At 55.6% G+C, this 13162-nt stretch overlaps 1 protein-coding gene across 3 annotated transcripts in view; it reads left to right on the top strand.

Moving 5' to 3' along the window:
- The window catches only part of TPCN1 (two pore segment channel 1), a 76825-nt gene that overhangs the window by 61400 nt on the left and 2263 nt on the right, over positions 1-13162 (top strand). For 2 of the 3 annotated variants that reach the window (XM_003932223.4, XM_074402193.1), the window contains exons 16-27: positions 3547-3603; positions 3686-3739; positions 4864-4936; positions 5911-6018; positions 7403-7474; positions 7999-8088; positions 9372-9487; positions 10210-10256; positions 10881-10949; positions 11146-11230; positions 12507-12646; positions 12839-12919. In XM_003932223.4, coding sequence (XP_003932272.1) covers positions 3547-3603; positions 3686-3739; positions 4864-4936; positions 5911-6018; positions 7403-7474; positions 7999-8088; positions 9372-9487; positions 10210-10256; positions 10881-10949; positions 11146-11230; positions 12507-12646; positions 12839-12919 — 992 coding nt within the window. Of the gene's footprint in view, positions 1-3546; positions 3604-3685; positions 3740-4863; positions 4937-5910; positions 6019-7402; positions 7475-7838; positions 8089-9371; positions 9488-10209; positions 10257-10880; positions 10950-11145; positions 11231-12506; positions 12647-12838; positions 12920-13162 lie in introns of those variants that run through there. The other variant, XR_745403.3, reaches the window with a different exon arrangement.

Raw genomic sequence — 13162 nt, 5'->3', positions numbered from 1 at the left:
TTTTTTGGAGACAAGAGTCTCATTCTGTTGCCCAGGCTGGTGCAACCTCAGCTCACTGCAGCCTCTGCTTCCCAGGTTCTAAGTGATTCTCCTGTCTCAGCCTCCTGACTAGCTGGGATTACAGGTACATGCCACCACACCTGGCTCTTTTTGTATTTTCAGTAGAGATGTGATTTCACCATGTTGGCCGGGCTGGTCTCGAACTCCTGACCTGAGGTGATCCACCTGCCTTGGCCTCCCAGAGTGCTGGGATTACAGGCCTGAGCCACCACGCCTGGCCTAGATTCGCAGTCTTAAAATCCAGGTTATCTTTGAAGACAATCAGACACCAACAAACATAAAAAAAAAAAATATCCAGCTTCCCAACTACACTGGCAGAGATATTCATTTGCTTTATGTCACAGTCCCAGAATAACAATCGCGACGCAATCCCAATGATACAATCACTAGAAACCTCGGTCCAGGGATGTACATTCAGATGACTGTGGATTTTTTTTTTTAGACAAGGACTTAGTCTGGCACCGCAATTTGGCACAGTCATGGTTCACTGCAGCCTCGACTTCCTAGGCTCACTCCAACCTCCACTGCCGCCTTCCGAGTAGCGGGGACCACAGGTGCCTGCCACCACACCCAGCTCATTTATTTTTGTAGAGATGGGGTATCCTCACGTTGCCCAGGCTGGTCTCAAACTCCTGGCCTCAAGCCGTTCTCCTGCCTTGGCCTCCTAAAATGCTGGGATTATAGGTGTAAGCCACTGTGCCTGGCCTTGTGTTTTAAGGTCACCTAGAATAGTTCCTCTCCATGTGAACATGTCACCGACTGGATACAGATTTGGATTTCTTTCTTTTTTTTTTTTTTTTTTTGAGACGGAGTTTCGCCCTTGTTACCCAGGCTGGAGTGCAATGGCGCGATCTCGGCTCACCGTAACCTCCACCTCCTGGGCTCAGGCAATTCTCCTGCCTCAGCCTCCTGAGTAGCTGGGATTACAGGCACGCGCCACCATGCCCAGCTAATTTTTTGCACTTTTAGTAGAGACGGGGTTTCACCATGTTGACCGGGATGGTCTCGATCTCTCGACCTCGTGATCCACCCGCCTCGGCCTCCCAAAGTGCTGGGATTACAGGCGTGAGCCACCGCGCCCGGCCGGATTTGGATTTCTTTATGCCATATTATTTGTTATTTTGGGGGGATTGCTTTTGGCATTTAATTTTATGGCCAGGCGTGGTGGTTCAGACCTAAATCCCAGCATTTCAGGAGGCCAAGGCTGGTGGATCACTTGAGCCCAAGAGTTTGAGAACAGCCTTGGGAACGTGGTGAGACCCCCGTCTCTACAAAAAGTACAAAAAGAACCTGAGCCTGGGGAGGTTGAGGCTATAGTGAGCTGTGATTGCACCACTGCACTCCAGCCTGGGCAACAGAGTGAGACCCCATCTCAAGGAAAAAAACCCAAATCTTGTTTCATAATTATGTAAATTAGGGCTGGGCATGGTGGCTCATGCCTGTAATCCCAGCACTTTGGGAGGCTGAGGTCGGTGGGTCACTTGAGGTCAGGAGTTTGAGACCAGCCTGAGCAACGTGGTGAAACCCCATCTCTACCAAAAACAGAAGAAATTAGCCATGCGTGCCTGTGGTCCCAGCTACTTGGGAGGCTGAGGCGGGAGGATCGGTTGATCCTGAGAGGCAGAGGTTGCACTGAGTTGTGATGGTGCCACTGCACTCCAGCCTGGGTAACATAGTGAGACTTCGTCTCAAGAAAAAGGAAAAAAAATTATGTAAAATACTTACACGGGTTCCAAGTAGGATCTACCAAAAAAAGTATATTCAAGGAAATTTAGTTTATATCGCATCACTTCCTACAGTGGATAACTTTAATTTATGGCTTATCCTTCCATTATTTAAAACCTGTAAGTTGGTTACATATCAATGTCTCTGTCTTTCACAGTAGCATATTTTACGCGCTTTTTTCTGCCACCTGGCTTTTTGCAGTTAACAATATGCCCTGGAGACCAATTCATAGTAATATATAGAAATGAGGCTGGGCGTGGTGGCTCACGCCTGTAATTCCAGGACTTCAGAAGGCAGAGGCAGGTGGATTGCTTGAGCCCAGGGGTTCAAAACCAGCCTGGGCAATGTAGCAAACCCCATCTCTACAAAAAAACACAAAAATTAACAGGCGTGGTGGTGTGCACCTGTGTTCCTAGCTACTCAAGAGGCCAAGGTGGGAGGACTGCTCGAACCCAGGAGGTGGAGGTTGCAGTGAGCCAAGATCACGCCCCATTGTACTTCAGCCTGGGTTATAGTAAAACCCCTTTTCAAAAAAAAAAAAAAAGTAATATGTAGAAATGTACCTCATTTATTTTCTTTTTTCTCTCTTAGAGGCCTTGCTCTGTCACCCGAGCTGGAGTGCAGTGGCACAAGCATAGCTCACTGCAACCCTTGGCCTCCTGGGCTCAAACAGTCCTCCCACCTAAGCCTCCAGAGTAGCTGGGTCCACAGGTGCGCACCACCACACCTGGCTAGTTAAATTTTTGTAGAGACATGGTCTCCCTGTGTTGCCCAGGCTGGTTTCAAACCCCTGGGCTCAAGCAGTCCGCCTGCGTCAGCCTTCCAAAGTGCTGTTGTTACAGGTGTGAGCCACTGTACTCAGCCTGTTTCTTCTTTACGGTTAAAGTATGCCACTTCATGAATGTATCATAGTCTGTTCAAGCAGTCCCCTATTGATGTGTCATTGAGATTGTTGCCAGTGTTTTGCTGTCACAAATAATGCTGTGGTCTACAGCTTTCAGATACATCTTCTATTTTTGCTAGTACATCATTGGAATGGTTTCTGAGAAGTGGGACTGCTAGGCAGACGGCCAAATGCATATGCACTTTTGCTAAAGAGTTCATGCAATTATTTTAAAATTAGAAGTCTGTAGGGGAGGCCAGATGCGGTGGCTCACACCTGTAATCCCAGCGCTTTGGGAGGATGAGGCACGTGGGTCACCTGACGTCAGGAGTTCAAGACCAGCCTGACCAACATAGGGGAACCTTACCCTACTAAAAATACAAAAAATTAGGCGTGGTGGTGCGCACCTGTAACCCCAGCTACTCTGGAGGCTGAGGCAGGATAATCAGTTGAACCAGGAGGTGGAGGTTGCACTGAGCCAAGATCACACCATTGCACTCCAGCCTGGGCGACAAGAGCAAAAACTCCATCTTAAAAAAGTCTCTAGGGGAAAACAAATGGTTTCAATACTTGAATGCTTTGTACACTGTTCATCTTTTACACCAATTTGGAATAATCCCTATATCATAACTGGTCTTTATATAGTGATGGAGTGTTTTTAGAAATTCGTAGCAGTTTCTAGGTGAAAACACTGGTTGATTGAGCTCCCTTGGTAAGAACACTGAGCAGAAGGACATTTCCTATCAAATGGGTGTGTGGAGCAGCCCTGTTCTCCCCAAGCCTAGAGCTCCAGGAAGTTAACCAGGGACCGCAGCTGTGACCTGCACATTTCTAAGCCCACCTGTTATTTCTGTCTTTTATGGGCCTGTGTATTTCAGACTTGGTGGTGGCAGTCAACGGGGTCTGGATCCTCGTGGAGACGTTCATGCTGAAAGGTGAGCCCCCCCCTCGGGGACTGGCCATGTCCTGGCTGGCACACCCGGCTTGCCCGTGAGCTGCTACCTCTCTGTCTTACAGGTGGGAACTTCTTCTCCAAGCACGTGCCCTGGAGTTACCTCGTCTTTCTTACCAGTAAGTTTCTGACGTGGCTTTGCTGGACTGCTTGCTTTAAACATTGTCTGGGAGAACTTTCATTCAGTATAGAACCTCATGGTTCTTTAAAACAGGAAGCTGTAAAGAGATGGAGTAATTAGTCTGATTCCATCTTATCCCTTTTTAAAACTCTATCATGGTTGTCCACCGCCTTCTAGATGGGAGTCCAGATGCTAGGTGTGCGTGGTCCTCCGCTCGGCTCTGCAGCCCCGCTGCCTGCCAGTGCGCGGCCCTCCCTGCACGCTGTCGCCCTCCTCAGCAGCCTCCGCTCCCTGCTGCTCTCGTCTGCCTCTGGGCTGTGCACAGGGGTTTCCAGTGCCTGGTGGTGTCTCCCTCTGGCCTCCGCCTGACTCTCCTGCCCTTTCTGTCAAGTGTCATTCCCTGTTGGCGTCTTTCCCCCCACTGCGTTGATAAGCTCTGTGCCCCCGTTGTGCTGGAGTGCAATGGTTGCCCAGGGTGGCCCTGCACGGGTCACTGTTGCACACTCAGAACCCAGTGCAAGGCCCAAGTTGGAAGGGGTGGTCAGGACACACCTGTTGGATGGACAGATGGTTAGCTGGGCCCTGTCTGGAGATGGGGAGGGAGGATTTCTCTGTCATTTTTTTTGGCAGGATCTTTCTCTGTCACCCAGGCTGGAGTGCAGTGGTGTGATCATGGCTCACTGCAGCCTCAACCTCCTGGGCTCAAGGGATCCCGAGTAGCCTCAGCCTCCCAAGTAGCTGGGATTATAGGCACACAGAGCCACCATGCCCTGCTAATGTTGTATTTTTTGCAGAGATGGGGTCTCACTCTGTTGCCCAGGCTGATCTCCAACTTCTGGGCTCAAGAGATCCTCCTGTCTTGGCCTCCCAAAGTGCTGGGTTGACAGGTGTGAATCACTACACCTGGCCAGTTTCTCTTAAGCAGATTGCACAATTGGTCACCATCTGGGCCCTCTCCTGGAGCACCTGCTCTCACAGTGGCACATGAATGAAGCCTGGGCTCAGCCTGGAGGGCACGTGGCCAGCAGGGAGGCTACAGACTGCAGAGGAGCCACAAAGAGGAGACGGAGCATGGGGGAGGATGTGGCGGGGCTGCTGCCGATGGCCTCCTTCTGTCCGCAGTCTATGGGGTGGAGCTGTTCCTGAAGGTCGCCGGCCTGGGCCCTGTGGAGTACCTGTCCTCCGGATGGAACCTGTGAGTGGACAGCATGTTTCTGACCCAAAGCTGAGACTCAAGACAGCCACAGACCCTTCTCTGCACAACCCAATGTCCAGGCCGTTTCTGGAATTGCGGAGGGAAGGTCTGAGGGTGGGCCAGGCCCTGCGTCTCCCTCCAGCAGTCCTGCCCGAGGCTCAGCAGCTCTCCAGGGTCAGGCCCTTGTCTGAAGCCTCTCACACCCCCCATGCCCGTCCTTCTGGAAATGGCCTCTTGAGGTGCCGCAGGCTGGCCTGCTCTTCCTGACTCATTAATCTTTTTTCTCTTCCATACAAACCACAATGCCCACAAAGAAGAATGTTCCCCTGCCTGCCCTGAAGTGATGAGGCTCACCTACCCCTCTCCCTGTTCCACAGAGCGGCAGGTCACTTTCCTGCCCTGTTAAAGCTAATCGGCCCGTGAAGTCAGGCTGCACTCATGAGGTCTTGGGCCGTGAGGGTGAGCAGGTTAACACACGCTGGGAGGAGCCGACAGCACACGTGTGGGCCCTGTGTGTCTGGAGAGGAGAGAGGGTCCTCTGGCTTGGGCAGGGCCAGCTGTTAGGGGAATCTGCTGTCTTTCCTCAAAAAGTTCCTTGGGGTCAGGCTGGTCCACGGTGTGTAACCAGATGTCTGTTGAGCGGAAGACGAGGCCTGTCTCCAGGGTTTCAGAGGCCGGGCTTCATTCCTCCCTGTAGTCAGACCAGCATGGGGCCCATTTGGAGGGGGTTCTTGGGTATTTCTGGCCCTGGGGTCAGCGCTGAGGCCTGACCCTCGAGACACGTGCTGGGACAGGGCCTGGCCACCTGGAAACCCTACGGGTGGCAGGAAGTCCTTCCTGCAGCCAGCCAGGGCCTGTTGGTGTTGCTGTGTCTGGGCTCCTTGGGAGGGTGGCTGTGCACAGGGCCAGGGAGGAGAGCAGGTGCGGGGAGGCTCAGGGCCATGGGGTGGAGCTCAGCCTCTGCCCTCCCGCAGGTTCGACTTCTCCGTGACGGTGTTTGCCTTCCTGGGACTGCTGGCGCTGGCCCTCAACATGGAGCCCTTCTATTTCATCGTGGTCCTGCGCCCCCTCCAGCTGCTAAGGTGATGGGGCAGGGCAGGGCTGGAGATTGAGATGAAGAAATAGAGGGAGGATGGGAATGCCACAGGATTGGTCTGGGAAGTGACCCAGAATGGGCCAGAAGGCTCACAAGCCAGAGTCACAGATGTCACCCCCTGCAGAAGCACCATGGGGTCACCGTCCCCACCCCTGAGGGCGTGCAGGCTGCCTGTGCCCCTCACCTCACCCAGACGCCTCTGGGCAGAGAAACCCAGCCCATAATTCATGTTCACCCTACCTGAGGTGGCATTGCACTGGCCACAGGAGCCCATGTGCTCAGTCACGGATCACAGAGCCACAGGTCTGAGGGTTGGAAGGGCCTTTCAGGGACCCGTCATGCTTCTCTGGCTCAGCCTCTTGTGGAGAAAAACCCTTGCGTGGGTCCCACTGACTTTCCAGGGACACTGAAGGAAGTGCCAGGTGAGCCTGCCCGCTAACGGTGTCTCTTCCTTTTTTTTTTTTTTTTTTGAGATGAAGTCTTGCCCTGTCACCCAGTGCAGTGGCACGAGCTCACTGTAACCTCCGCCTCCTGGGTTCAAATGATTCTCCTGCCTCAGCCTCCTGAGTAGCTGGGATTACAGGTGCCCGCCACCACACCCAGCTAATTTTTGTATTTTTAGTAGAGATAGGGTTTCACTATGTTGGCCAGGCTGGTCTCAAACTCCTGACCTTGTGATCTACCCACCTTGGCCTCCCAAAGTGCTGGGATTACAGGTGTGAGCCACCCTGCCTGGCTGATGGTGTCTCTTCCTAATGAGGGCTCCTCATTAGGGCCCCTGTGCACTCAGAGCCTGGGTTTGCTTCTTGACCCTCCAGCCGCAACCCCATCCATGTCCGTCACCCTGTCCTCTCCCTAGGAGGAGAGGGGACATGCGGGATAGGCAGTAGGAGGGGTGGTGGCATCTGTGGAGGAAAAGCCTCCCCCTTGGCATGTGAGTGTGGCCTGGAGCTGGGCCTGAGTATCCACGTCCCTCCCACCCTCTGCCACCTTTCTTTGCCGGTGGACTCCCTTGCGCCAACTCCCCGGGGAACATGGGCTTGTCCTCCCTCGTTCCCAGGAGCAAGGCCTCACTCCTGTCTGAGCCTGCAGCTCTACTGCAAGGAGACGTGGCCTGGCCCTGCTCCTTTTTGTGGAAGGGCCCCACTTAGCCGGTGTCCTAGGGCTGCCATCGTCCCTTCCCTCATGCATGAGTCATCTGAGCCAAGCTCGGGGCTGGTGGCACCCACGGGAACAGACGCAGGTGGAGGAGAGGTCCTCGCCTGTCTTCACCTCGAGGCGCGTGGAGGGCAGGGCCGGCGGGGGTCTCTGAGGGTGGGGGCTGAGGTGTGCGCCTGCGTGTGGAGGTGACGGGCGTCCTCTTCGCTCAGGTTGTTTAAGTTGAAAGAGCGCTACCGCAATGTGCTGGACACCATGTTCGAGCTTCTGCCCCGGATGGCCAGGTACTGCCAGCCCCCAACCCAGCCCGCAGGTCCAGGTGCCGTGTGGCAGTGCCCCGTGGGGGCGGGAGCCGAGTAGCAGTTGGGGGAAAGCAGTTCCACGAAGGACTGGAATCGGGGGCCTGATGGGGCTGCAAGGAGCCAGAACCCCTGACCGCCACGGGTCTCCTGGGCACCAACATTTTCTCCACTGACCTGTCTGACATATTTAGTAGGGAGGGCAGGGAGCTGTCAACTCACTTACCGCCTGTGTCTACATTCACAGGTAAGGGGTCACCTGTGAGTCTACCTTCACAGGTAAGGGGTGAATCTCTGGGAAAGGGGCATCTGTTCCTAGAGTCCTGACTTGAGCTGTTTTTCACCCCAGAGCTGCCCCACGAGGCCCCTCCCCCGCAGGCACTTTCCAGCTGGTGAACCGACCATGGGCGTGGCCCTGCAGTCAGCCCTGGGGTCCGAAGAGGCCGGGGCTTCGGAGGAGCCGTTCCCTCCCGCCGGCCTCGCGTCACCCTGCCCCTGTCGCCCCACAGCCTGGGCCTCACTCTGCTCATCTTTTACTACTCCTTCGCCATCGTGGGCATGGAGTTCTTCTTCGGGATCCTCTTCCCCAACTGCTGCAAGTGAGTAGGTGGTGACCGGAGGCACCTAGCCCCAGGCAGCCTGCATTTCCAGGGCAGAGGGCTGGCCAGGGCCAGAACTGGCATCCTTGTGACCTTGGGGTCCTTGGGGTTGCTCCTCTCAAAGCAGCCACCTTGCTTTGCTTTCAGGGCTTAGTTGAGTGTAGGGAGCTACACAAGGGACCTGGACTTGGGGTCCGTGTTTCCCCATCCCCCCAGGTAGGGTTGGGAGCCATCAGCTCACCCTCTGCCAAGGGCTGGAGGCCACCCCTAAAGTAGCCTGCGTCTCGAGGTCAAGTCCCATAGCTTCCTCCCACTTCTCTTCTGGAGTGGCTGCGGACCTAGGCCAAGACCAGTCTTCTAGGGACATGTGCAGGAAGGTCATCGAGCTCAGGGATGGAGAGCAGAGAGTGAAATCTCCCACGAGCGCTCCCTTTCTCCTAAGCCGCTATAGTGAAATCACTGCACCGCCATTCATTCATTCTCAGTTCAGAGTTCGCTTACATTTGGTCTTTGCAGCCTCAAGCACTGATGAAGAAACAGTTTTACAAAGACACTGGTAGCTCTGAGACCCAGTTTGAGTGTCAAGCTTGGTCTGGAACCAGAAGCCTATAGCTGTGGGTCCCAGACTTTTGAGCATATCCCAGTCACCAGGGAGCTTCGTGCAAGCTCCAGACGTCACCTATGCGTCTGATGTGCGCGTGTGGGAGGAGGCTCCCGGGTGGCCCAAGCACTGGACTGTTATAAACATTAGCATGGATATTAACAGAGTAGCCATAAAGGATTGGAAAGAAAGTGGCAAATACGAGCTCCTCAAAACCATCTGGAGTGCAATGACGCAATCTCACTGCAACCTCCACCTCCTGGGTTCAGAGGATTCTCAAATAGGACCAACCTTTTCAAATACTTGCCCAGCCCAAGTATCAGGGAGCCCCAGTAGGGATTCCTTCCCTGGGGCTGTGGCCTGGTGCCCAGACTCAAGAGCAGATCCTAGACAGGCAGGTGCAGAGGAGGCCCTTGCCTCTCCTCTCAGGCAGCGGTGAGGGAGTCTGCGCCTGCAGCAGAGAACTGCTAGGTGACAGGTGACAGAGGTGCCCGGGGCTCCTACCAAGCCCAGCAGGCAGGAGTGACCAAGGGCCTTCCTCTGGCAGGGCCCAGGCATGAGGTGGAGAGGGTTAGGCAGGAAAGTCCTGGCCAGACCTCGGTTTGTTTCAGAGTTCTGTCCTCTCTGGAGGTGACCGATCGCCTTGTGACCCTCCCTCCTTTCTCCCTTGTGCTCCGGCCAGCACGAGTACAGTGGCAGACGCCTACCGCTGGCGCAACCACACCGTGGGCAACAGGACCGTGGTAGAGGAAGGCTACTACTATCTCAATAATTTTGACAACATCCTCAACAGCTTTGGTGAGTGGGAAAAATCACAGGGGGGACGTTCCCTGGGAACCCCGCCCTTGTCACCACGGGTCTCAGAGGTGATGTCGCGAGTGTCTGGGCCTCTCCCTTCAGCACCAGGGGGCACACTTTCTGGCGCCTCCCTGGCCCAGGTGGAGGGCGTGGTCTTGGCAGTGCAGGCCAGGCCAGGCCAGATCCCGGAGCGCACTCGGCTGCCCGCTTCCACTCTTTTCCCTGATCCCTTCTCAGTATTGGAGAAGAGAAGAGCTGTAGGCCTTCGCTGGGTGGGGTCCCCTCGTCACAGTGCCACTCACAGGGTGGGACCCAGCCACACCAGTGCTGCTGCAGCTGCACTGCTCCCTGGCTCAGGCTGCACACGGCCCTGTACCCACCCCCATGAAGAGGAGAACACAGCCAAGCGGCCTCTCCGGAAAAAGGGCGTGCCTCCCGACACCCCAGATCTGTACCCAGTGACATCCAGATGGGTCTGGTGCGCCCAGGCTGCCGAGGCAGAAGGTGTGCCCTCTTGGGGCCAGGCCGAAATGGCAGAGCGCCTTGCGGAGCCAGTGCCCCACAAGGGCCTTGCCCGGTCCTTCCTGGAGCTCACAGCCCAAGCGGGCATATGGTGACCCCCTCATCTTAGCACATGGCACCCGGGATAGGTAACAAGGCCCCTCCAAGTTCAGTTTGAAGTGCGGTCTCATCTGGATGCTGCTTTCTCCTTCCCTCGGCAGTGACCCTGTTCGAGCTCACAGTGGTCAACAACTGGTACATCATCATGGTAAGAGCTCGGGCAGCTCTGGGGGTGTCCTCCCGCCAGCCCCGGGTCTCCCCTCACCCAGGGTGTATCGTCCTTCCTGCACCCTGCAGGGCTGGGGGTCTTGAGTCATGCTGCGTTGGTGTTCTATGGGGAGGCCACGGTATGGCTGGACCCGAGAGCCACCCCTCCCAGCACTGGAGGACTCAGCTGCCACTCCTGTCTCTCTGCATGTTCCCAGCAGCCAGGAGATGCCACTTAGACTCTGAGTCTCTGTCCCATCTTCCCCACCGTAGAGATGACTTTTCCCTCTAGCGAAAATACGTCGGTCATTGCTGCTCTCTATTCCATTCCTTAAACTCTCCGGACTCCCAGCCCTACTGGGATGAAGGCTGCCCTGGTTCTGGATCCAGCTGTCCAGGGGAGCGGCCGGGGCTCCTTCAGCAGTCAGAAATTAGTCAGGAATTAGTGTTAGACCCAGAAGGGTGAGCTCCGTCTCCTCCGTCTCACAACCAGCTGCAAATCAGGGTGGGGTCTGTGAAGAGCTGGGGAGCCTGGCTCCGGACCCGGGCCATGGGGCAGCCTGTGCAGACAGGGACCTGCCCTGCTGGCATGGGTCCCCTCACTAGCTGCTCCATTGGTCTCCAGGAAGGCGTCACCTCTCAGACCTCCCACTGGAGCCGCCTCTACTTCATGACCTTTTACATCGTGACCATGGTATGTCCCAGGCCCCAGAACGCTCTTTGCCCTTCGTCTTCCACCTCACCAGCTGCCCCGACTCCTCAGGCTGCAGCATCAGGGAGTGGGGCTGGGTCCCATCTGGCCGGGCTCTGTTGGGGGTGGGCCGTGCAGCCACAGACACCCACCCGCCCTCCTCCCCTGTCTCCACCCCTCCCTCCCTGTCCCTGGCCAGGTGGTGATGACGATCATTGTCGCCTTCATTCTTGAGGCCTTCGTCTTCCGAATGAACTACAGCCGCAAGAACCAGGACTCAGAAGGTCTGTGCCGGCGTGACACCTTGGGCGTTTGTGTGCCACCCACCTAGCTCTATCTGTCCGGGTGGCCTTCTAGCCAGCCATCAGGCTGTCCTTTCTCGGCTGTCTGGTTGTCCAGCTTATCTGTCTGGCTTGTCTTTCTAGGTCTCCTATTTGCCTTGTTTTCAAAGAGTTAATCTCAGAAAACACGGTCGATCTGACTTTAAAATAAAAACAGTGATGTCATAGTTGGAGAAGAATCAGGTAGTAGAGAAAGGCTTATGTGGTGGCGGCAGCCCGTGTCCTGCCTCCCCCCTCCCGTCCTCCAGAGGCGCCTCCCTCTTAGCTGTTTCTTCCTTCAGTCATCTGCACGTTTCTCAATAATAGGTTCACACTACAGTTCTTGATTTAAATGGTGTGAATACTGTTTACGGCACCGGCAAATTGTATTCCTGCTGCAGCTGGACGGTGCTGGCTCTAGTGACTGCCTCACTCTTCCCAGATTGCATAGTTTTCTGTGTACTGACCCTCCCTTCTTCCCAAATTCTCCATCAAAATTGTCCACACTTGATCGCTCAAGCTCAGGAGGTCAAGGCTGCAGTGAGCCATGATCATACCACTGCACTCCAGCCGGGGCAGAGTGAGACCCTGCCTTTTTGTTTTTGTTTTTGTTTTTTTTTTTTGAGATAGAGTCTTCCTCTATCTCCCAGGCTGATGAGCAATGGCGTGATCTCGGCTCACTGCAACCTCCGCCTCCCGAGTTCAAGTGATTCTCCTGCCTCAGCTTCCCGAGTAGCTGGGATTACAGGCACCCATCACCATGCCCACCTAATTTTTGTATTTTTAGTAAAATGGGTTTTTACCATGTTAACCAGGCTGGTCTCAAACTCCTGACCTCATGATCCACCTGCCTCGGCCTCCCAAGTGCTGGGATTAGCCACTGCACCCAGCCTGAGATCTGTCTCCTAAACAGAAAACTCCGTGCCCACACCTGTTACTCCTCCTCCGCAGATCTCTGTGGTGTCAGACCATCTGGCCATTTTCTTTGCTTGGAGACCCCTTCCTGAAACCCTGTGGTCCTGTAAGCTGCCCGCTAGACCTGCACTCCTGACCTCACAGCAGAGGGAGGGGAGGGGAAGAGGGCCGAGGTGGAGAACAGGACACCAGTGCAGTGTCGACTTAGAGAGGGAAACTTAAGACCCCCCCGTAGAGGGGCGCAAGGAGGATAGTGGAACGAGACCCAGCCAGGTTGGCGGCTCCAGCCCCAGGCCCTTCCCACACCTGCCCTCCCTCCCTGCAGTTGATGGTGGCATCACCCTTGAGAAGGAAATCTCCAAAGAAGAGCTGGTCACTGTCCTGGAGCTCTACCGGGAGGCACGGGGCGCCTCCTCAGACGTCACCCGGCTGCTGGAGACCCTCTCCCAGATGGAGAGATACCAGGTGAGGAGGCCAGGCCCCGGTCTGAAGGAGGGAGGCGGGTTTCAGCGCGGCGTAATCCCTCCCCTCAGATGCTGGTAACATCTTGAGTGACACAAGTTGCAAAAGCCAGAGAAGTGGGAGAGGCCAGCGGTGGCACCAGGGGTGGGTCCTGAACATCTGCAGCTGAGCCCTGCAGCCTCTGCTCTTCCTTAGCAACATTCCATGGTGTTTCTGGGACGGCGCTCAAGGACCAAGAGCGACCTGAGCCTGAAGATGTACCAGGAGGAGATCCAGGTAGGAGCACGGCCGACCGCGCCGAGTCCTCCCCTGGCTTCGTCCTGGGAGGGCAGGGGGCTGATCCCCGGGCTCTGAGTGGAGGATGAAGGCTGGTGGAGAGCTTCGGCTCATCCGTTGCGACCACTGCGGGGGTTGTGTGGGACCTGGGCGGGGCCGCTCCGCCTTGAACCCTGGACTGGCTCACAGCGGAGGCAGCTCTCCTGTCTGCCTGCTGCCATGTCCCTGCCCCTTAGGAATTCT

The sequence above is a fragment of the Saimiri boliviensis genome, chromosome 7, assembly GCF_048565385.1.
Source record: "Saimiri boliviensis isolate mSaiBol1 chromosome 7, mSaiBol1.pri, whole genome shotgun sequence".
NCBI classification, from domain to species: domain Eukaryota; kingdom Metazoa; phylum Chordata; class Mammalia; order Primates; family Cebidae; genus Saimiri; species Saimiri boliviensis.
The sequence above is the reverse complement of the archived record's forward strand: the minus strand, read 5'-3'. Positions and strand labels throughout refer to the sequence as shown.